Source organism: Dermacentor variabilis, chromosome 10 (genome assembly GCF_050947875.1).
Source record: "Dermacentor variabilis isolate Ectoservices chromosome 10, ASM5094787v1, whole genome shotgun sequence".
Classification (NCBI taxonomy): Eukaryota; Metazoa; Arthropoda; class Arachnida; order Ixodida; family Ixodidae; genus Dermacentor; species Dermacentor variabilis.
Genome location: NC_134577.1, coordinates 128,161,619 through 128,187,230, shown reverse-complemented (window position 1 = coordinate 128,187,230; position 25,612 = coordinate 128,161,619). Strand labels below are relative to the sequence as shown.

At 44.8% G+C, this 25,612-nt stretch overlaps 1 protein-coding gene across 1 annotated transcript in view; it reads left to right on the top strand.

Moving 5' to 3' along the window:
- Positions 1-25,612, top strand: part of LOC142559414 (uncharacterized) — a 180,871-nt gene that overhangs the window by 131,993 nt on the left and 23,266 nt on the right. The window contains exon 6 of the mRNA XM_075671012.1: positions 19,751-19,866. Within this exon, the coding sequence (XP_075527127.1) occupies positions 19,751-19,866 (116 nt within the window). The remainder of the gene's footprint in view (positions 1-19,750; positions 19,867-25,612) is intronic.

The window sequence follows — 25,612 nt, the reverse complement described above, 5'->3', positions numbered from 1 at the left end:
GCTATGTGACGGCCTGAGAAAGCAGTTTGATGAATTACGATGAATTTGTTGTTTTATGGCGCAAGGGCCAATTATGGCCAAAGAGCGCCAGGTCAGTGTTGATGAGTTTGCAGTGGGTAGATGAGTTCCGTGAGTTATTGTGACGTAGCTGTAAAGGGGCCTAAAAGCGATCTCTGTAATGTGCATAAAATCTATATGTAATAAAATTATGGCAATGACTAGTGAGTACTACTAAGAACACTAGAGATACATTGTGATAGATTGATCATATTTTAAAATACATGTAGCCAACGTTTGCAAGACGCACTACTGCCTTAGAGAGTCCTTGAAACGGAAGGGCCTGAAGGCATGTGCTGTACAAAAATAAATTATCGCAGCGGCATCCTCTGGAGAGAAGATGTGCTACAAATTCGTAGGGCTAACAACATGTAAGACAACATCGTTTAAGAAGCTTAGGACTGCTCTGGTGTCAAACAACGGTTCTGTACCAAGAAACATTACAGGATGAAAGGGGATGTGCTGCCGGTATGCTAGCGGAAAGTGTATTTTTCTCTCTGTTTCAGCTTCCCGACATTCCAGGAGGGCGTGGAGCCTTTCACCGCATCTACCGCAGGATGGTGGCTCATTTCCAGTTAGCAGGAAACTGTGTGTGGCATATGTGTGTCCTATTCTAAGACGACAGAATAGGACTTCTGTTCGTCGTGTTTTTGTTGCGGGGGGCCAATAACCCAGTTTAGGCTTAATCAAGTGAAGCTTATTATTTGTTTCAGCATCCCATAAGCGCTGCCAGTGGTTTCTGAGTTTCTTTCGGATGAAAGGCTTTAGATCTAAGGCAGGTAATGCAGTGGTAGAATGTATATCTTGTGAAGCTATTGATGTGGCAATTTGGTCAGCCAGCTTATTACCCTCAATGCCCCTGTGTCCAGGTACCCAGCATACCATGTCTTGCTGCTGAGACATGTACGATGTGCAAATAACGGAATAAAGCTCAGTAAGTACAGGGTTTCGATGATTGTGGAGGAACATTAGGGCTTTTACGACGCTTAGAGAGTCGGTGTTTATGATGGCTTTGTGAAACTTTTTCTTGATTTCTTTAACAGCAGATAGAATTGCATAAGCTTCCGCGGTGAACATGCTTGTTTCCGGATGCAGTCCATCGGACTCAGAGAAGGATGGTCTGATTGCAGCACAAAACACTCCGGCATGTGACTTAGAAGCGCCAGTGTAAAACTCTATGCACGAGTCATTCGATTGAAGTTCCAAGAAGTGCATTCGAATATGTGCCTGTGGGGCGTGTTTCGTCACCTCTACGAATGATGTATCGCATTCTATGGGCTTCCACTGCCATGGCGGCAATGTTTTAGCTAGGACAATTAGGTTTTGCTGAAGAACTGGAACTTGCATTTCCTCAGCAAGATTTCTAATGCGCAGAGAGAATGGTTCTCTTGCTGCAGGTCGATTATTAAAGAGCTGTGCAGATGCCACGTCGTTTATGCTTACATAAGAGGGATGGTCGCGGTTTGCGTTCACTTTTAGAAAGTACATGAAACTAGAGTATGACCTCTGAAGATGAAGCGACCACTCATTAGGTTCAACGTAGAGACTCTCTACAGGACTTGTCCTGAAGGCGCCGGTCGCCAAGCGGATACCTAAGTGGTGAACAGGGTCAAGCATCTTCAACGCGCTTGGACTGGCAGATTGATATACTATTGCCCCATAGTCTAAGCGCGTGCGTATAAGACTTTTGTAAACGTTCATCAGACATTTCCTGTCGCTGCCCCATGTTTTATGTGATAAAAGTTTAAGAAGGTTAATTGTTTTTAGACATTTCTCTATTAGGTGATTTAACTGTGGAATGAAGGTCAGTTTTGAATCTAATATGATTCCGAAAAAATTGTGTTGTGTGACAACTGGTATGTGCTGTCCATGTAGTTCTAGGCTGGGCTCTGCATATAAGCCTCTTTTTTCGCGTGAACAGCACACATGAGCTTTTAACAGGATAAAGTTTAAAGCCATTCTCCTCTGCCCATTTAAACACATGGTTCAAGCAAAGCTGGACATGTCGCTCTCATATAGAAAGGTTGCATGACTTGAAACCCAATTGCACGTCATCTACGTACACCGAATAAAACATACTCTGCGGTATATATAAGCGTAAGGAATTCATTTTGATTATAAAAAGGGTACAGCTTAATACCCCTCCTTGCGGCACCCCGGTTTCTTGTGTAAATGCCTTGGATTGAGCATTGCCCAGCCTAACTCGAAATGTACGGTTTGGTAGGTAACTTTCAATTACATTAAGCATATTCCCTTGAATACCCATTTCTGAGAGGTCTCGCAATATCCCATATCTCCAAGTCGTGTCATATGCCTTTTCCATGTCTAGAAAAACAGAAAGAAAGAACTGCTTATGGATAAAGCCGTCGCGAATGTCTGCCTCAATGCGCACGTGCTGGTCAGTAGTCGACCTACCCTCTCTGAAGCCGGACTGATAAGGGTCGAGCATTTTATTCGATTCAAGGAAATGTAAAAGACGACGATTTATCATTTTCTCGAACAGTTTGCATAAGCAACTTGTCAGTGCTATTGTACGGTAACTTGAAACGTCGGATGGGTCCTTGCCTTGTTTCAAGACCGGCACTACTAAAGCTTCTTTCCATGAGGATGGGAGGTATCCAGCAGCCCAAACAGAGTTAAAAAGTGCCAGAAGTGTCATGTGTGTATCAGTGTGTAGGTTTTTAATCATGTCATACATGATTTTGTCAACTCCAGGTGCAGAACTCATGCACGAGCTCAACGCAGATCTAAGCTCGGCAGTATTAAAAGGACAGTTGTACGGTAGATTTCGTCTGCATTTACGGTTTATTGACTGAAGTTCTGCTATTTGCTTATATTGAACGAATGTTTGTGAATAGCTTATGGAACTTGATACACGTGAAAATGTAATCCAAGGGCATCGGCCTGCTTTTCCAAGTTATTTCCTCGTTCATCAATCAAAGGTAATGGGTTGATCTGCTGCACTTTTAGCCTTCCCAGACCATCCCATACTTTAGCCTCCTGGGTATAGGAATTGATGCGTGAGAGGAAACTCCCAGCTTGCTCTTCTAGCCTGCCGTCTTGTGCGCCCTCCTTGCGACTTGATGTGTTTAAATGCGGTGTAATTTTCCGCCGTAGGATATTGGAACAATCTGCCCCACGCCATATTTTTTTCTTTTTCGTGCATCCCTGCAGTCTTCATTCCACCAAGGAACTCGTTTCTTAGATGAGTGACCATTTGTTTGTGGAATGAACTTTTCAGCTGCATCAATAATAAAAGCGGCAAAATATGTTACAGCGTTATCCATGCTAAAATCGCGTATAAAATCTTGTGATAAGTAAGTAGATTTCTTAAAACGCTTCCAATCAGCGGAGTGAAGTTTCCAGCGACGTACCTGTGGACGAGTGTCGTGTCGTGTTAGTAAGTTTAAAGTTATCGGAAAGTGGTCACTCCCAAATGGATTTTCGATAACATTCCATTCTAAGTAAGAGAAAGGTATGGAAGATCCAAGTGCTAAATATATGGAGGAGTATGAATTAGGCGCAACATTGTAGTAGGTGGGTTTTTTCCTATTAAAGAGGCACACACCGGACGTAACAAGAAAGGATTCGATCAGTCGACCCGTCGAATCAGTCCTGGAATCTCCCCAGAGACGGCTGTGCGCATTAAAGTCCCCGACAATAAGAAATGGCTCTGGAAGTTGATTAATAAGTTCGTGGAATTCAATTTTACTCATGTGATAGTTTGGAGGTATGTAGATAGAGCAGACGGCTACTAACTTATTAAAAAATTACCGACGATTACGTTACTTCCTAATGCGAAATTTGAGCGCAGCAAATAAGCTGTTTCACCTTTTCGATAGATTGAGGCAAAGAAATCGAGCAACACATGTATGCGCTATCACAGAATTTTTTTTTATTTTTCACACGTATTCCTTTAACAAAGACTCCACTAACAGTTCATGACAGTCATGAAGGAAGCTTTGTGGTCGGAGAAATAGACTGATATATGTTCGACTTGGTACACCAATGCTTGATTCTCAAAGACGAGATCTATACAAGTGCCTCGCGAGGTTGTCACAGCCGTGGGACGCGTTACGAGCGAGAGGAACGGGATGTTCTCCCGCATAAGTGTTAGGAAATTGCTGTTTGTCTTTATGTCAAGCCGCCACCGATCTGGCTCTCTGATTGCCACCGCACAGGGCGAACGGCAGCGGCAATTTCGGCTCGGGCGGTGCACATATACAGATCCGCCGCCACCGATCTGGCTCTCTGATTGCCACCGCACAGGGGTTGCATTGGAGGAGGAGCGAAGAAAGGAATTAAGTTCGAGCCGGCGCTTTGACAACCGGAGACTCGCAGGAAGAGGGGGGAGGGGGGCGGCGTGTACACCCAGCGGCAAACGACGGGGGCAGAAGCGTGCGCAGCAAGCGGACAACACGATAAAGGGAGGAGGGAAGAGATAGCAGCGACTGACTGATGCAACTGAAGAGCACCCTATCCGCCACACAAGAACAGGGGGGGGGGACCCTTTCCTCCTCTTTCTGCATGGCGGCGACGGTGTTCTATGCAGTCACGTTATCTTGACTCTCTAGCGGCGACAGCGGCATCCAGCGGCATCAGTCGGTCGCTGCTAGCGCTGGGGGGATGAAAGGGGGGCGGAGCTGGTTACGAGGCCGACGACGACGCCGACGACGACGCGAAACCCAGGAACGGACGCCAAAGAGCTGCGCTCTAAAAGAATTGCGCTAACCGCAACGGCCTCGAGGGACGTCCGAAGCGGCAAGCGTTGGCAAGCAACAGTTTTATGGAAAATTATCGCTACACCGCCGGATGAGGTGTTGACCTCGTCACTATCTTTACGAAAAATAATGTGTGACTGGAGAAAATTGGTCTGTGTAGCTTTCAAGTGCGTTTCCTGAACACACAGTACTTTGGATTAAGTTTGTGTAGGAGTTCTGTTACGTCGTCAAGATTGTGGATGAGACCTCTCACATTCCATTGCATAATTTTTGTATCCATTTTGATAGAGTTGGATACTGTGTGTTCTGGAAAGGAAATGAAAGGTTAGTTCATCGGCGCTTTGCAGGCGCCGTGACGGGAGTTTTATCTCTTTTAGAGTGATCGAGAGATCCTCGCCGCTCCTTAGGCGCTGGTGGCGCCGTCTTGCTGGTGGTTGTGTCCATCGCCTCTAGCAAGGCGCTGGACACGCGCTCTTCCGAGCGCTTTGCTTGACGTGAAGGCCTCGGCACGTTGGACGAGACCTTCGAGGTCACCTGCCCGGAAGTAGATGGCCCCGTCTGCTGGGGTGACGGAGCAGCGCTAGCTGGAACCGCCGCGGGGGCAGGTAGCTTAACTGACGACTCACTGCTTGTGGGTCGGACAGCCGCCGGAAGGCGTTGTGTCGCTGCGCCTGACGCGTCACATCGGCAAAGCTCCTCTTAGGCAGGTATGACACCCGCCTACGTGCCTCCTTGAAAGATATGTTTTCTTTGACTTTGATTGTCACAATTTCTTTTTCTCTTTTCCAAGACGGGCAGGACCGCGAGTATGCGGCATGCTCACCATCACAGTTGACACAATGTGCAGTATTTTTATTTATTTATTTACAAATACTGCAGGCCCTATTCGGGCCCAAGCAGGAGTGGGTACATACAACAACGTAAATTACAACTGCCAATTAGCAATTAAGAACACAACAAAACATGTACATACATCATTGTAACACTATACGTAACAGGAATAAACATGAACACACAACAGTGCCATACGTAAACAAAATAACAATGAAAAAGCGTAACGCAAAAGAAACTGCTTTCATTGCGGCCATTTTGAGATCAAAGAAAAGGTTATTTGAAAGCTGAACGAACGATTCTGTTGTATTAGCGTTAACTACTTCTTCGGGTAATTTATTCCATAGTGAAATTGCATGGGGAAAAAGAGAATATTGATGGATGTTAAGGTTACTAAATGGTTGCTTAATTGTTTTGTTGTGGTTTGTACGAGCAGAGCGCATGGGGGGCTCAGGTAAATAACATTCACGCGCTATTTTGTAGTCACCATGGTACAGCTGATATAAAAATTTGATGCGAGATACAATTCTGCGATGAGCTAGTTTTTTCAATTTCGGCCTGTCGCGAAGAACGGACACGCTAGAAAAACGCAAGTATGTGGAGTATATAAACCGCAAAGCTAAATTTTGCACCCTTTCTATTTTCTTGATTAAATATTTTTGATGAGGGCGCCAGATCAAATCCGCATATTCTAATTTTGGTATCACAAGAGCTTTGTATGCTGTTAACTTAACGGTCGAAGAAGTACGGCGCAATTTCCGTCTCAAAAATGCCAGCTTTTTTAGCGCATTGCTGCAAACGTTTTCTATATGGGGTTCCCAACTTAAATTGCTTGTGACTGTAACACCTAAATACTTCACTCGCTGGGTTTTATGTATATAAGAATTATTAATAACATAAGCAAAATCGAAGGGTTCTTTCTTGTTGGTAAATGTAATAGCTGCCGTCTTCAAAGTGTTTAGCTTCAGTCCCCATGTTTCACACCATAAGTTAATTGAGTGCAACGCGTCATTAAGTCTTACTTGGTCGGAGTGATGGTTTACACTAGTATAAATAACACAAGCGTCCGCAAACAACCAGATCTTCACAGGCGATTGAACAGATAAATAGATGTCATTGATATAAACTAAGAACAACAAGGGACCGAGAACTGACCCCTGTGGCACCCCTGAGTGCACTTCCAGTGTACCAGAAACTCAGTCTTTAACAGCAACGTATTGTTTTCTTGAGGACAAATAAGATTCTATCCAATGGATGATATTGCGTTCAATGCCCATTGAGAGCAGTTTAGTTACTAAATCGGCATGCGGAACTACATCGAACGCTTTGGAAAAGTTCAAAAACACTGCATCGATTTGACCCCTCATATTCAACCCATTCATAAAATCATCCGTTATCTCAGCTAACTGTGTTATTGTGGATAAACGAGCCCTAAATCCATGTTGATTTGCATGAAGTAAATGATTATTCTCTAAATGTGTTATAATCGCTTTAAATAAAATGTGTTCTAGCAGTTTACAAGTTGTGGATGTTGAGGAAACTGGTCTGTAATTATTTAGTTCTTAAGGGGATCCAGATTTGTGACTCGGAACTATCCTTGCAAGGCGCCAGTCATCTGGTATCACACAGGATTCTAACGATGTTTTATATATTACATATAAGTACTCTGCTACCCAGATTGCGTATCTGTTGAGGAAAGCATTAGATATTTTGTCAGGACCTGATGACTTTTTATGTCTAGATTACGCAAAAGACTAAGGATGCCGTTTTTGCTTAAATCTACTTCGGGCATCGGATTACGAAGCGTGTAAGGTTGCAAGTGCGCGTGCGATGCGGTTATGGTAAACACCGATTGAAAAAAGGCGTTAAATTCATTAGCAATGGTCAAAGGATCGTCAATGCTTGTGCCAGATGTTCTGATCTCTGTGATGCCGCTTTTATCTTTAGATAAATATTGCCAGAATTTCCTTGGTTGCTCCGACATGAAAGAAGTTAAAGTGGAAGAACAGAACTGATCTTTTGCAGCGCGCACTTTATCTTTGAAAGTACGTACTATACTTGCAAGTTGTTTCGTGTCACCACGTTTTCGAGAGCGTTTTATTTTGCCTTTCAGATGTATCAGATTACGATCCATCCACGGGTACTCCCTGTTGATGCGCTTTTTCTTTAAAGGCACGTAGGTGCTTTCACAGTGCATGACTATGTCTTTAAACTTTGACCACAGCACATTAACGTCATTTGTCTCATTAAAGGAAGGGAATAAAGATTCCATACAACTAATAATTCCGTCATCATCAGCATGCGTATAGTCTCTTACAAATGTGTCAGAAGGTTTAACATACGATCGCAAGCCCGAAATAGGACACTCAAGAACAAGTAACTGATGATCGGATATACCGTCCTTGACACTGACTGAGCAGTCTGGAAGCGAGCTACTTGCAAACGCAAGGTCAAGTACAGCAGAGGTGGAAATTCTTGTAGCATCCAAAACCAACTGGGTTAACGAAAACGTAAACGCAGTTAGTAGTAATGATTAAGCATTTTTGGAATCTTTGCCGTCATGAGAAAGGCTGCACCAGTTAATTCCTGGAAGGCTAAAATCTCGTGTTATAAGGATGTTGGAACGCGAATTTGTATTTTGCAGCAAATAATCATATAAGGAATCTAAGTATTCCTGAGGAGCATTCGGAGGTCGATAGACCCCTCCTAGTAATATAGTTTTTCCAAAAAAATTTATTTTGCACCATATGCTTTCATGATCATTGATGCCGTTTAAGCGTGTGAATTTAATGTTATTCTTTATTGCAATTTCAACTCCGCCACCCCTTGATCCTCTGTCCTTAAGGATAAGCGTGTACGAAGGAGGCATTATTTCTGAATTTTGCACATCGGAATGCAGCCAGGTTTCAGTTACCACTAGGACGTGTGGTTGATAGGTCAGAATTATATCTTCAAGGCTCTGGATCTTATTCAGTACACTGCGTGCGTTCAACGAGACAAGCCGTAGCGTCTTGACGGATTCCCGTCATTTGTTATCTAGCTTACGCGTGTTCGCACGTGTGGGTCGATGAGAGGACGTTTCAGGTTGGGCAGGCGCAGATGATTTGGTCAACTCTATTCTGCGATTGCGCGTTGCGTCCCATACGTACGGCCTGTCATCAACTTTGAACTTATCGAAACGAAGGGAAACCTCACCATCACAGTTGACACAATGTGGAGTGTTCTTGCACGTTTCGGAGAGATGTTCATTGTCACTGTACTTGGCACATGTCAACCGGCCTCGACAGTTCTGTGAACTGTGGCCAAACCTTCGGCACTTAAAGAATCTAAGAGAATTGGGCACGTACGGCCTGACACGGAGCTTGATGTACCTGGCATCGATTGACTCGGGCAGGACACTCGAACTGAAGGTGATTATCAAGTGTTTGGTCTGTATTTCTTTGCCATCACGTCTCATTTTAATTTTGACATTTATAACATTCTGCTCTCTGAAGCCCTCAAAGAGCTCAGCCTCAGTGAGCTCCAGCAAATCATCGTCCGAGACAACGCCGCGGGAGGTATTCATCGTGCGGTGCGAGGTTACTACTACTTGGGTCTCTCCATATGATACTAGTTTAGGCAGTTTCTCAAATTGCTTCTGATCGCGGAGCTCCAAGAGAAGGTCACCGCTAGCCATCCTCGAAGCCTTATATCCTGGACCAAACACTTCGGTAAGAGTCTTCGATACAAAGAACGGTGAGATTGTTCGCACTTGTTTAGCTGGTTTTTCTGAGTGGATGACGTGAAAACGAGGAAAATTGTGGACTTGCCGTTCGAAAAACTGAAAGACTTCTTCGGTGCGCCCTCGTTTCTGAGGGCGATCAGGGAGTTTAGGAAACGCGTTTTGCATAGGTACAGTTGTGTTTTCGGCCGTGATGCCGACCACCCACCATGGAGCCCAACAGGGGGATGTGACAGAAGTTGCTGCTAGAGAAACCCTGACAACGCCAGCCGTACATTGCTGCTATAACCAAATACAGCATAACCAAGGCTGGCTAGCCACACAAGGTTGACCCTTGCCGCCGGGAAACTAGGAAGTGAGTAGAAGTGATGAGAAGACAGGAAAGATGAAAAAAGGCGAGAGAGATAGACGAAGATTGGAGAGGACGACAGGAAAAGGCAACTGCCGATTTCCCTCGGGTGGGTCAGTCCGGGGGTGCCGTCTATGTGAAGCAGAAGTCAAAGAGGTGTGTTGCCTCCGCCGGGGGGCCTTAAAGGTTCAAACACCCAGCATCGACTCAACCTCCAGGATCCCCCTTTCCCCAGACACGGCTAAGCCGCGCACGGCTACAGGCGGGAGGGTACAACCCTCGTGTGCTCGGGTACGTGGTGTCGCAACACACCAAACGCCTGCTGACGCAGACGCCCCTGCGGGGGAGAAAGCTTTGTACAGAACACCTTAAAGGGATTTATAAAAGTGCGCGAGCGAATGAGCACTTGAGCCCAATCAATACAGATACACGTCATAAATAATCTGGCTGTAACTTACAATACCATGCGCACTAATCCCCGCTTAAAAAGCGTGCGCAGCTTGCACTAGTGGTGCAAGGCTGCAGTCAATAGCGGAGCTTGTGGTCACCTAGCTTTTACGTTGCTTGCCTAAGTTTGTAGGTTTGGCGATATCATGCTAGATTTTGCTGAGTGGTTGGTAAGCTTGGCTAAGTCGTTTCTGGGTTTTGCGATGTTATGCTAGGTTTTGCTAAGTTGTTGTTTCGGTGAGCTTGACGCTGGAAGTTTTCGAGTAGTCGCAGGCCGGGATCGCTTTCTCGGCGACGTCGAGCATTCAGGCGCTGATTCTCGCGTACCCTCGACTGAAAATTGGGATCCTCGACGCGGTGTCGCCTCTTCTCAGCCACAGCTTCGGCGCGGTGTTCCGGATCAGCTTGGGGTCGATGCATCGCTTCTCGCTTGGCAGGACGGCACTCTTCCTGGTAAGCCGCATCTTCTTCGAGCGTCGAGAGTTGCTTCGGTCCTCTCATGCCAGCAGCACGTACGAACGGAGAAGAGGAGGCGAGAGGTGTGTCATCGTGTCGACTGTTCCGAGCTTTTACTCGCCTGTGACCTCACGACTCCACACTACACGCGTGGGGTGCGAGGAGCTTACGTGACTCGGTGCTTTCGCAGGTGTTTGCTAGGCAACGCGAGGCGGCAAACAGCTGGGCTGAGTCTTCTGGTAACGCTACACGATGTAACTAAAAGCTTAAACAGCTCCGCTATTAAAAGTGACAACCTGGGCGAGTTGAACGTATCTGCCTATTTTGTTCCTTCAGCATCTGATCGAATCCGACAGCCTCCGCGTTTGCCACCTCCGCCAGCTGCCCCAGCCTGCGTACTCATCCACTGCCCTTCAGGCTGCATAGTCCAGCAGCTGTTGCGCGGTGGCCTGTGGGCCTACTGCCGAGTTGATTGTCCTTAAAAATCAAATGAGTAAAGATGATAAACAATTGATAATTGCTTGCCTATGCGCCATTACGAATTTCTTTCAAGGTGCGGCCTGAAGTGTTTTTCTGGGTAATTGGCATTGCAATAGAATTTTATTTCGGAAATCTAGTATTAGGCAGTCTAGGTTCTAGGCACTGCAGTTGCTGCGCGGCTTGTCCTTTCTTTAAAACACTTCTGGCTAGTTGTGACAATGATCTCTCCGGAGGTATTTATTTACGAAACGAGAAGTACCAGATATTCCGTTGTTGTTCATTGAAGTAGCCATATTATTTTCAATGTGTCAGCAATATTGAATATCTTTGTTTTTTAAATATTGAACCCGTTTAATTAATCTTTGGTATGATTGGCCTTCGATAATACGCAGGACAGTTTTTCGAGGAGATAATTTATATCTTAGCCTGTGTGGTGGTTCCCAACACAAGTACACAGTAATGAATGTGTGATTGCACGAATGTATAATACGTACAGCTGTTTCTTTAACCACACTGGAATCAAGCTTTGAAATTTACAAATAATACCAACACTTCAGACCCATTTGCACGTTTCCGTGCATAGACCAATCTAAGCATTTGTTGTACACCAAGAAATTTCAGTACTGTAACTCGGTCTATTATTGAGCAGGAAACTGAATCGAATTCCCGTATGAGGCTGGCTTTTTACATAGTCTAACAATGACACACTTTGTTTATTTTTTTATTTGAACTCTTAGATGTTAAGCATTTTGCACACGAGAATTAGTTCTGACAACAGGGTTTAAGATATTGTCTATCGATAGCTGTGAGTATGTCTTCTTTCTTTCGTCTTCATGAACATTCGTGGGACATGTCAGAAAGATTGATTGATATCGCACCTGTTTCTGTTTTCTGATGTATAGTTGAAAGTATGAGCCCGTCCTGTTCATGTGGCCTTTGGTTGTCCGTGTTTCTGAGTGCAGCTCTGCCTTTGCTTTCCCAGCGAACCTAGTAGTCAAAACACAAGTGTTCATTGTTGGCCACAAGCTTGAAATGCATTAGCGTATTTTGAACCTGAATTAAAAAGGGTATGCTCTGCATACTGTGCAGATGTTGCAAAGAAACACGGATATCTAAAGCTTTCGTTTTTGAGATGGGCAATGAAAAGGCGTACTTCAAAATAAAAACTCTTCTCAGGCTTATTAAACAGTCTATTAAACAGCGCAAGAATGAGACACCACGAAAAGAACACGACACACGCTGCCTATGCGCTTCTCTCTGTCCTCTGTATAATTCGTGTGCTTCGTTCCACCCAGAAAAAGGTGTCTCGAGTGTTCAGACTTCGTGTAATATTTTTCTAAAGAGACACTGTTGCAGGACTTATGCTCTATTCCGCTGTTTAAAGGGGACGGCTGCACGACTCTTTAGAGAAGACGAGAAATACATTTGACATAAAAAATGCCCTTTCTGAAATACTTTGCTGCAAAGTGAACTTCAATTAGTTCAGCAGTGGTTGAGTTATTGGGAATCAAAGATCGCCAGTGATCCCCTTCGCGGTGGTCCCGGTCCTTTTTCAAAGGTTTGCACTGCAGAGGCTACTGCGGAGCTGGAGTGTCCACAACGCTCCACCTTCTGGATGTCAAGATGGCACGCAGTTCAAATTTAGTTTTGTATGTTCACACAGGTGCCACTACTTCTGACTTTGTCATCTACGATGCGCCAAACTTAGACGCTATCCTACGGCTTACGGTTGAGTTCACAGTGTGTCATCTCTTTGCTGTGCTACAGTGTGCTAGATATTTACGCGCGGCTATTCTCGCACCGAGTGACATGAGCAGCACTAGCACATTTTCTTTTTCGTGCTTATCTCTACGACAATCATTCTACTTCTGAGAGTCAAACAAAGTTCGTGTTCGCCCGTGCGACTAATTGGGCAGCGTGCACATCAAATAAGCGATTGGCGCCACAGTGGGGACCCTCGTTGAAAGGATTTCTAATGTAATGAACATCAAAAATGACCGCGACACACCTCGAGGGCGTGCACGTCGGGGAGCAGAAGACTTGTTCGACAGGTGTTGGTGTTCGGGCCTCAAGTCACATCGCCCACAGATTGCAATCAAGACGCACTCTGGTCCTCACCGAGCGGCAGTGAAGGAGTGAGCGGAGTTATCGGGCACCCCGCGGTTGCCGCTGTATTTACGCTAGCCTGCAGACGCAGCCACATGCAAGTGTGGCGACTGACTACGTGTACGACATGGCTCGAATGCGCGTCCGCGCACATGCGCACCAGTCTGGCCATGCCACGTAGTGCGGACCAGCTTTGCCCTACACCACATTCAGCGGCGAATAGTGGCCACATCAAATTGCGCATTTTGTGCTATTACTCAATACGACGCGAAGTCTGCCAAGGCGCCCACGCAGAAGCGGCGAGGAGTCAGTGCTCGCTGGAAAACGTACGTAGCGTCGGACACTTAAGTTTTGCGTAGTTTCAGGCTAGTTCAATGGTAAAAAACTAATTCGAAATAGCGTGACCCGACGGCTACGACACTGATAAGCAGTGTGGCCATCATTTCACACCTACAAAGGCGGTTGCGACGGAGGTTTAGCAGACGATAGTTGGCGATAGCACAATAGTCTTACCTGCAGAAATTACGTAATTCTTACTGCAATTCGAAACACATATGTGTACTTCTGCTTGTTTATTAAACTGCGTCAAACCAGGAAAACGTGCACTGATATAAACGCTCTTTTTAATTAATGGCAGCTATGGGCAATTGCAGCTGCGTATGAGAATCTGCTACCAGACGAAATACTTCGGCAGAAAATCGTGACGACGACGCTTCCTTTAAAATAGATCGTTTCAGAAAATGATGACCTCGCGCTCTGCTTGTGAGGTCCAAGCAGCGCACACGACCGCATATTTTGGCTGAGATGTTCACCGTAGCGTACAGTATCCGCAGAATGTGGTTTTCACCAAGCCCGAGGGGTTATTCAGGGCCCATTATGCAAAAAACAAGAAGGGAGACGTGCAGAGAGGACACAAGAGTAGAGAAGTGTACAACACGAACGCCGACTATTAATTGAAGGGAGCACTGAGGAGAAAAAAGAAAGAAGACACAACACTCATCTGCGCATGCTCAGGAATGGTAACACCACATGTCAGTCGGGTACACGTGCCGGTCTACATGAGAGATAACTGTTAAGGCACTTAATCTCTTCGTTATGTAAAGTAATCGAAGGCTCACTCACGCACACACCTCTGCCATTATAGATATGCCATGCCTCTACCATAAGACGTGTGTCTTCATTCTTATGACTGTACAATATCGCGAATTCATCTAACCCTGGCGTGCAGTTACAATCCCGGCAATGTAGCGAACAATTAGAAGGTGATCCACAGGTTAAAACCTTTTATGTTCCATTAGCCTCTGATTGATACACCGTCCCGTTTGCCCTACGTAGAACTGGCCACAGCTAAGGGGAATTTTATAAATCACACCCATACGACAGCCAATAAAACTGTTTTTCTTATTGTGCTTCACTGGACAAATATCTGCTCGTTTTTTTTCCTTTTACCAGCTCCTTTTCTCTCTGTACGGCAGCGCATATGTTACCTAGCTTATTGGGAGCAGGGAAAGCAACATTAGCATCATATCTACTTGCAACTTTTTTATGCCTGTGCGACACTGAATGAATATACGGAATAGCCACTACTCTTTTTTTGCTATTACTGCTTTCTGTAATCACGTCCGTCCCTCTCGAAACCGACTTCTTTAGGCGCTCAGCCACAGCGGCCACTGCTACACTAGCGTAACATGCTTCTAATAGGCGCCAGACCTGCGCATTAGAACTGGCGTTCATTTTGTGCATGCAGAATATGATCAGGGAAGACTTAAGGCACGACATGGCAATTCCGTGTTTTACTACTTTGGAATGCTTGGATTGAATGTTTAGCAACGGCTTCGATGATCTTGGGGAGTACTCCCAACAAACATTATTTTGTTCGAAGATCAAGGAAATGTCAGGAAACTGAATTACGCGTTGCTGAGGAAATTCCTTGGCAAACTTGAATCCTCCCCCATAAAGTTTAAGTTGATCACTTACTGAGGTAGCAGTGGAATAGAATTCTTCCCTATTGCAAAAAAATCAGGTAATCGTCAACGTAACAAAATATCTTGATAACGCTATCACCGCAAAAAACGAACACATATTTGTTCAGTGAAGCACAATAAAAACTACAATTTTACTGACGGTCGAATGGGTATGGTTTATAAAATTCCCCTTAGCTGTGGCCAGTTCTACGTAAGCCGGACGGGACGGTGTATCAATCAAAGGCTAATGGAACATAAAAGGTCGTTAACAGGTGGATCACCTTCTAATCTTTCGCTACATTGCCGAGATTGTAACTGCACGCCAGTTAGATGAATGGGCGATATTGCACAGGCATAACAATGAAGATACGCGTCTTATGGTAGAGGCATGGCATATCTATAATGGTCGAGCTGCGCGCCTTAGTCAGCCTTCGATTGCTGTTAAGGCACCTAATCTCTGGAAGAGATTAGGTGCCTTAACAGTTATGTCTCGCGTAGACCGGCACGTGTACCCAACTGACACGTGCTGTTACCATTCCTGAGCTTGCGCAGATGTGTTTTGTGTCTTCTTTCTTTTTTCTACTCAGTGCTCCCTTCAGATGATAGTCGGCGTTCATGTTGTCCACTTCTCTATTCTTGTGTCCTGTCTGCACGCCTCACTTCTTTTTTTGCATAATGGATCCTTAGCAACTAGCTCAGCTTTCTGTCGTACTAAGCTTAATTTCTAGTACTCTGAGCCGTTTTCCATGTTCCCCTACTGATCTGCACAATCCTGCTTCGTTAGCTTCCTTAATTGCGATATGTATGTTCCGCGCTAGAACCATGTCGTGTTTTAGTCGTAATCGTGTCGTCCGATTGGAAGTTCAAAAGATATGCGGCTTCCTTCAACCATCAACTGGGCATGCCAGGAGGATTGGAGCTATTCTTTCCGCTGAATCACGGCGCCAATGAAGGTTCTACCAGGAGTGTCTAAGCGTCCGTTGTGCGGCCCTGGGAGACGGTCGCCATTGGAACCGCCCCTACGCCGATTGGAATAAGTTAGCCGTGCAGCACGCTCACTTCGTATGGAGCATGAAATTTCCGGAGCTTCAACAAAGGAAGAGGAAACACCTTTCTAATAATTCCCCGTCAAATAACGTACTGGTTCTTGGAGAAGCCATCGTAAGTGATAACCATAGGACTTTAACCATAGAACATTCAACAATAAAATTATCATTTTAAGACATCTGACCCTGTCCGACTTCTAGTTGATTATCTTGTGGAGCATAAACTTAGACCAGTAATATCTCACAAGGAAGGTTATTTCGTAATTATGACAGATGACATGTTTTCAGAAAAAGCGATTTCACCCATAGAAAAGAATTTATAGCCAGTAAAACTCAAGCCTTTCGGTAGTTATGCAACGTGCGGTTGACCTCTTGTCAAGACATATTATTGATAGGGTTGTCTGTAATGTCAAGAAAGCTAAATCCCTCACCTCAGAACGGTTTTTCTCGGCCAAGAACCATAAAAAAGAAATTCCTTTTCGTGCTATAGAGTCAGAGAAAGGAACGTGGCAGGTCTGTGTGGCTAGTTACCTACAGAACTGCTTAGCTTCACTAGTTTATTCAGACCCCTTTTGCTTACGTAATTCTCAGGAACTAGTTCAGTATTTGAGAGAGGAAAATCCTGCTGATTGTAGAGCTTTTAGTGTGGATATCGAAGACCTGTATTATTCTTTGCCGCATGACGGGTTACTAAATTCCGTAAATGAGTGCATTAAAGAACAAGTGCAAGAGTCGGTTTTTATTGACAGATGCGGTGTTTCCACGGGAGTTTTTCTGGAAATTCTTTCAATGTACTTGAAGTCGACGCTGACTGGATGGAGAGATGGCGTTTTTATGCAGAAATCAGGCATTTGTATTGTCTAAAAGCTTGCCCCTATTCTTAGCAATATTTACCTTAGTAAGGTTGACAACTGCTTAGAGAAAGCCTTAGGTGATAGCGTTATCAAGATATTTCGTTACGTTGACGATTACCTGATTTTATGCAACAGGGAAGAATTCAATTCCGCTGCTACCTCAGTAAGTGAGCAACTTAAACTTTATAGAGGATGATTAAAGTTTACCAAAGAATTTCCTCAGCGACACGTAATTCTGTTTCTTGACATTTCCTTGATCTTCGAACAAAATCATGTTTTTGTAGTACTCCCCAAGATCTTCGAAGCCGTTGCTAAATTTTCAATCCAAGCATTCCAAAGTAGTAAAAAACGGAATTGCCATGTCGTGCCTTAAGTCTTCCCTCACCAGATCCTGCATGCACAAAATGAGCGCTAGTTCTAATGCGCAGGTCTGGCGCCTATTAGAAGCATGTTACGCTAGTGTAGCAGTGGCCACTGTGGCTGAGCGCCTAAAGAAGTCGGTTTCGAGAGGGACGGACGTGATTACAGAAAGCAGTAATAGCAAAAAATAGTAGTGGCTATTCCGTATATTCATTCAGTGTCACACAGCCTTAAAAAAGTTGCAAGTAGATATGATGTTAATATTGCTTTCACTGTTCCGAATAAGCTAGGTAAGATATGCTCTGCCGTGCAGAGAAAAAAGGAGCGGGTAAAAGGCAGAAAACGAACAGATACTTGTCCAGTGAAGCACAATAAGAACAACAGTTTTACTGACTGTCGTATGGGGGGGGGGGGGGGGTTATAAAATTCCCCTTAGCTGTGGCCAGTTCTACGTAGGACAAACGGGACGGTGTATCAATCAGGGGCTAATGGAACATAAAAGGTCGTTAACCGGTGGATCACCTACTAATCTTTTGCTACATTGCCGAGATTGTAACTGCACGCCAGACTTAGATGAATCCGCGATATTGCACAGGCATAACACTGAAGATACGCGTCTTATGGTAGAGGCATGGCATATCTATAATGGTGGAGGTGCGCGCCTGAGTCTGCCTTCGATTGCTTTACATAAGGAAGAGATTAGGTGCCTTAACAGTTATGTCTCGCGTAGACCGGCACGTATACTCGACTGACACGTGCTGTTACCGTTCCTGAGCATGAGCAGATGAGTTCTGTGTCTTCTTTCTTTTTTCACCTCAGTGCTCCCTTCAGTTGATAGTCGGCGTTCGTGTTGTCCAATTCTCTGCTCTTGTGTCCTGTCTGGACGCCTCACTTCTTCTTTTTTGCATAGTGAATCCTTATCAACTAGCTCAGCTTTCTGTCGTTCTAATATTCAGGGCCCTTTATCATGCCGCAAATGAAGCCCGGTAGAGAGCGTGCAACCTCAGCGCGCATGCGTGTGTCATTGTGCATTACTTTGCGAAATATATTGTGCAGCACTGACACGCGTTTTCTGGGGGCAACATTCACAGTGAATGTTCGCCGCGATGAAACGACTCCGTTTTTTTGTTCGAGGTGGACAACTTGTAGCCTTAACGCTAAATTTCGACAGAGATTCTTGGTTCTTCAGTAAGCGAAAAGTCTTATAAATTATTGCATGAACCGACTACATCAAACTAAAGTTCGGTTGCAACATATTTCTAGTCCTAACCAAGTTAGGCACTGTGCCGAAGTCATCTCCATGAATATCATCGCTCTAAGTGGCATTCTGGAGTTTCGCCTTCAGAGGAAGCTGCTCGTCAACCGTCCTGTTTACGTGCCTCTTCTTCGTCCGTGCTTTTCGCTCTTCCCTGTCTATACCTTGAGAATGAGACCACTACCACAAACCAAATCTTTATTATTCCCTTTCTTTATAGTCTGTGGTATTCCCTCAGTCACCAAGCGGGTACGCCATGCCTTTTGTCTACTATTGCAGTGCCGGTGAATGTCCGCAAGCGTACCCATTGCTTATAGCAATGAAGCAATTGCGATCCCGTTCCATTCACCCGTGACAAATTGTGACAGTGCACGTACCACATGTACGCGGGAAAGTAGAGTCAAGACAGTCATCCTGTCTCAACTTGTCATCCATGTAATCCGGCAAGGAACACCTTAGCGATGACATACCGTCACGGTGGTGGACAAAGTGTGCCCACGCAAGCGTTTATTATCTTACCTGCTGGACTGACTAAAGTCCGCACGTTTAGGGCATCGGAAATAGCGCCCCAGAGATGCATGCTAGAGAATTGTTGACAAGCTTTTTCTCGCATGCTTCGTCCTTTTTGTTTCGCGCGTTTGTTATTAGTTTTCGGAGTCCTGAAACAAATATGCGTTTACTAAATTGGTCGTCTTTTTGTCTTGCTGCGATTCCACGCTTTGTGGGGTGGCACCCCCTGATGCTGGAGTATATTGTAGTCAGGGCTGCACAGAACGACCTGCTCACTGAGCTTAATTTTTCCCTGCAAGACTTCAGTGACCACTGAATTTGTATTACTGGTATTATTCAGTAGCCATAAAAGCCACGCACCCGAACTTGTTACAGGATCTTTCGCCGCGTAGACTCCTGAAGTTGTGTAGCAATGACTTGTTTTTTTTTTTTTTTGTCTTCGCCTTTGTTGCGTGAAATCCAGCATGTACGAATCACCGAAGATCTTGCAGTACCTCGAGCTGCTGTGCTATTTTGCTTTTTGTAGACCCATTGATCACCGTTTACTAAAGGGAGGAGAGAAGTGTATTGCATACATACCTTTTTTCGTGCAGGGCTCAGACCTCATCACGTACTTCTCTGGTCACGTGAGTATGTGGCTAGGAATCTCTCTGCTGCAACTGGCCGACATCCTCTCCAAGATGTACAAGAAGCTCTGCTCTCTGAGGGAGTAAGTTTTAAGGTCGTAGTGAGTCATCTAACAGAACAGTAACTCTATGTTGAGAATAGAGTGTCGCTATCTGACTGATTGCCTAAGAGTGCTTCACATAGCCTTTAAGAAACGTCGTATGGAAGAGCTGAAGTGAACTTTATTTCCATCATGGTAGTGGAGGAGAGGAAAAAGCTTTATAAACAGCTTGAATGGCCCTCTCCCCTCTCCTGGATACAGCAGATGACGCAAGACAAAAAAAAATACAACAAAAATTATATAACAAAGAATTTTACAACAAAAACAGAAACTGTAGATTGCAAAGTTAGGCACATGTTCAAATTAATGCGAAATGCAGAGTGTAAATTTGCGTTGCAAAAGGTATTCTAACCTGCAAGAACAGGTAAGAGGAAACAGGAAGTATATATATGCTAGAAATACACACATGCACATATATTTATGCATATACATATGTACATATACACATTCAAATTAAAAGCAGAGTAAGATATCGAGAAGACTACAAATATAAGTAGTCGCGGCAAAAAAATAAGCGAGAAACGCAGTGCAATATTACTGTAGTGCCAATCAGATCTAACTACCGAAATAAATCCTTAATTTCTTTTACCTTCATTCTCAAAATATCAATATTACTTTTAAGTAAATGTTCAACTAGGTCAGTGGTACTGAAGTAATTCTCCCTTGTGGTTAGTGCGGTAATAGTGCACTTCGCAATACTCTGCATTTCGCGTGCTCTCGTCTGTAGGAAGTTTTTGAAGTACGCCGAGGTTAACAAGTCTATTTTTGTTCTATTTAGATTATTTTATTATTGTTTTCCACAGGTTGTAGTTATACGTATTTTCGATGTGCAATAAATTCAGTTTGTCAAGTAATGGCTGTATCGGAAAGCCATGTGGCGAGTGGGTAATCATCCGAATAGCTATTCTTTCGAGTCTGCTTAGCTTCTTCATATTTCCCGTATTTGTGCCCCAAACCAGAATGCAATAATTTATGGGGTACAGAAACATCCCGTTATACAGAAGAAATGACATATCTCGGGAGACGATATTTGTGTTGGTAAAGTAGCCCCGTTAGTAGTGCCAGTTTTTTTTATATTTACCCTATATGTGGGTCCGATGAGATCTTTTCTGTAAAAATCACGCCTAAAATCTTTGTTCATTTACTGTCTCAACATCGGAGCCAGACAGCATAAATTTTAGACACGGTTTAATTACTTCTACCTCGGCATGGGATAGTATTGCTTTTGTTTTGTTGGTGTTTATCACCAACTCATTTTTCATTGAACAAACACTAATGTGTAATAATTCTGCGCTAGCATAGTAAAAAAATGGTGTGGTAGTTACCGAAGATAAGAAAATACTGGTGCCTTCTGCGTAGATTATGAGTTTGACTGGTTCATCAAGATTGACGATGTCATTTAAATATAAATTATACTAGAATTTTCCGAGGATGCTGCCCAAGGGTTCCCCTATCAGTATAGGAAGCAAGCTTCAAGAACAGCCATTCGTTTCTACACGCTCATAAAGAAGCAGAAGATTAGATTAGTTGCAACGGTTTTTCTCTTATTCCACAGAATTCAAATTTGTTTATTGGTCGTTTTCAGTTACGTAGTCAAATGGTTTTGTGCAATCAACAAACATCCCTGATAGAAATTGTCTATAATATATGTTCTTTACAATATACTCTGTCTGGTCAAATAAAGCATTTTGAGTTGGCAGATCTGGCTGTAAACCATACTACGCGTCGGATAGAGTGTTGGATTTATTGAAAAGGCTGGAAAATAGTTCCAAAATCAGTTTCTCTAAAACCTTTGGAAAGACTGGCAGTACTGAAACTGGACCAAGATAATTTCCAAGGCAGTTTCGAATACATTTTTCATATATCGCAGCCAACTTAGCAATCTGCATCTTTTCTGCAAGTATTCCTGAGCAGAAACAAGATTAACTACATGTGGTAGTGATAGTGCTACCATATCGACGACGAATTTAGCCGGTTTATTTAGTATACTTTGTGCATCACAGCTAGTAGTCTTATTCAATTATAATAATGTGGAGTGTACTTCAGTAGCTATAATGGGCGTAAGAAACATACTACTAAAAACTAGTAATAGATATTATGTGTATCTGGGCACGTATTGTTGGTATAGAGAATTTCCTAAAATATGTTTTCAAGGCATCAAATAAATTATGTCCCCTAACGACTTCACCGTTCATCGTGAAAGGACCTATGACACGAAGAATCTAAGCGGTTTACAACTTCACTTAAATCTCCGTGTGCATTCGATATCGTCACGGGGTAGTGACGGCCACAAACACAGTAGTAAAACTGTAAATGGCGAAACTAAATATTTATTGGGCGTACATGTACCCAGAAAACAACAGGCTACGCTCAAAGCACAACGATAGCGGCGAAAACAGTCGGCGATCGTCGAAAATTTGATCTGCTGGTTAAGCGCATCGACCATTTTACATGACACATCGACGGTTCCAGAGTAATCGCTGGTGCCCGCGTGTCTTTCAGAAAGTTCTACACCATTCGCGCCGCGTATACAATCAGATTACAGAAACTTCGGTGACAACAGACAGAAGATAAAACCATCGATAACATTCGAGAAACTTCCGATACATGCGGGCACGCCCCGCGCTGAGAGCAATCATTTGTTAGACGGTGAAGAGTGGTCACCCGCAAAACAAGTAAACGGGTCAATATCACGGCTCACTGACATAAACCTGTTCTTAAGGTAATCAGTAATGGCTTTCCTTAATTCTTTATTCAGGTCATTGCGGGACTTCTCAAGTTCTCACTGATCTAATAAATCTCTAGTTTGAATAAATTTTTCATATATCTCGTGCTTTAGGGTAATCCTCCCTTGTTTATCCATGGTTTTGTTGTTTTCCTAGAGGCTGTAAAGGTTTTGAAAGGCAAATACGCTTTCTGCAAATGCATGAACTTATCTCAAAACACGTGAAAGGCGGTGTTCAGATCGCCAGCACTAAAAATGTATGAAAAGTGAGTGCCTGATATATCGTGCCGCAAAGCAGTCAGAATCGATGGCACACTCTTTTTGGTGCTTGACAGCCGTGCGCACCCGTGTATGCTTTTCGACCTTGTTAACGAATATTGTCACAAAGTAGTGAGGGTGAAGAAAGCAGCAATACTGTGAAGGACTAAACTAGCATTTTACTGGGTGAACATGTGCCCTCAAGAACAGGCGATATTCAAAGAGCAACGATCACAACAGTCGGCGTTCCTCGAAAATCTGATCAGTGGGTCAAACGCGTCCGCTTTCATACGGGTGTCATCGAATGCTACGCATGGCAGAACGGCATCCCAGGTCTTGTGTTCGATGCCAACGTTCTATACATTGCTAGCATGTCAGAGAGAGTCTTCTTCACGTGCTCCGTTGCACCATTCGTCTGTAGGTGGGAGCCAGTTGTCGTCCTGTGGCTTGTCTGACTGTACTGCGCAATTACTTGGGCGAGCTCTGCTGGAAAGGCCGTTCCGGTTTCGGTGATGAGGACTTCCGGGGCGCCATATCGCAGCATGATGTTCTCAACAAAGAATTTCTCCACTTAGGCTGCGCTACCTTTCCGCAGAGCTTTCGTTTCAGTGAAGCGGGTGAGGTAGTCCACCGCAACGACTATCCCCTTATTTCCGGTTGTTGACGTCGGAAAGGGTACCAACAAGTCCATCCTAATCTGTTGAAATGGTCGGCAAGGAAGCTCGATTAGCTGTAGTAATCCCGCCGGCCTTGCTGGTGGTATTTTGCGTCATTGACAGTCTCGGCATGTCCTGACGTAACGGGTGACGTTGGCGGTCAGGCACGGCCAATAATGCCTTTCCTGTATCCTCGACAGTGTCCGGGAGAATCCCAGGTCTACAGCGGTCGCATGGTCATGTATGGTGCGCAGTACAACTGAACGCCGCCCTGATGGAACAACAAGAAGGTAGTTTGCGCGGACTGGCGAGAAGTTCTTCTTCACGAGCAGGTAGTTTGGTAGCGTGAACGAAGAAAATCCGCGCTTGAAAATCCGCAAAATGCCCTAGGGACAACGGTGGTGTTCCCTTCCAAATGCTCGGCGAGGCCTTTTAGCTCCGGGACTGCTCGTTGCTGTTTAGTGGTCTTCTGCGCTTATTATTCCAAGGAAGGCGTCGTCGTCTTAGTGGTCTTGCGGCGGGGAGTCAATAGGGGTGCGTGATAAGCAGTCGGTGGCAAAGTGTTTTCGTCCGGACTTTTAGATTACCGTGACGTCACATTCTTCCAATCTGAGGCTCCACCGTGCCAGCCGTCTTGAAGTTTCCCTTAAGTTAGCTAGGCAACACAACGCGTGATGGTCGCTGACGACTGTGAATGGCCTGCCATATATACACGTATCGGCAGAATTTTGGTGTAGCCCTAATGATGGCGAGGCACTCCTTTTGAGTCTTAGAATATATGCCTTCGGATTTTGACAGCGGACGGGTAGCATATCACCCGTTCTAGCCCGTCTTTTCTCTGGACTAGGACGGCACCGACGCATAGGCTACTGACATCAGTGTGTATTTCGGTATCGGCGTCCTCTTCGAAGTGCGCAAGTACGGGCGGCGACAGCGTGACTCGCTTGAGTTTTTGAAATGCGTCGGCCTGCGGCGTTTCCCACTTGAACACGACATCGCATTTGGTTAGATATGTTAGTGGCTCCGCGACGCATGAAAAGTCCTTCACGAAGCGCCTATAGCCTTCTTGTCGATGGGCTGCGGGAACCTTCCGATTGCAGCTGTCTTCTGCGGGTCAGGACGTACTCCAGATTTGCTGATGGCGTCTCCTAGGAACAGAAGCTCATCGTAAGCGAAGCGGCACTTTTCCCGCTTCAGAGTAAGCCCTGATGACTTGATGGCCTCTAATACTGTCACAAGCCGCCTAAGGTGATCGTCCAAATTTCCGGCGAAGACAACGACGTCATCCAAGTAAACAACACACGTCCGCCTCTTCAATCCTGCTAACACTGTGTCGATGACGCGCCGGAAAGTTGCAGGTGCCTAGCATAGTCCGATTGGCATGACCCTAAATTCGTGAAGGCCGTCTGGTGTGATGAAGGCGGTTTTTGCGCGATCTCTCTCGTCTACTTCTATTTGCCAATAGCCAGTCTTGAGATCCATTGACGAGAAGTATTTAGCGTTGCAGAGCCGATCTAATGCGTCGTCTATCCGTAGTAGGAGGCGTGCATCCTTCTTTGTGATCATGTTCAGTCGACGATAATCGACGCAGAAACGTAAGGTTCCGTACATTTCCTTCGGCAAGACAACACGGGTTGCTCACTGGCTTTTGGACGGCTGGATGATGCCATCGCGCAGCATTTCTTCTTCTTGCTCTCTTAAAGCTTTACGTTCTCACATCAAAACTCGGTAAGGGTTCTGGCGCAGTGGTCGAGCACACTCTTGGGTGATTGTGCGGCGCTTTGCGACTGGTGCTTGTCGAATCCTCGATGACGCCGAAAAGCAGTCTTTGTAACGTCGGAGCAGACTTCTGAGCTCTTGCTGCCTAATCAGGGGGAGACTTCGATTTATGTCGAAGTCTGTTTCGGGAACTATGGTTGTCGGGGTAGATGCGGCAGGACACGAGAGGACGAACGCATTGCTGGTTTCCAAAATTTCCTCAATGTACGCTTGAACTACGCTCAATGTTGCTTGAACTCCTGGCTGAAGTTTGTCAGCAACACTTTCGTTTATCATTCGTGCAGTTTTGAGATCCCTCTTGCAACGCACA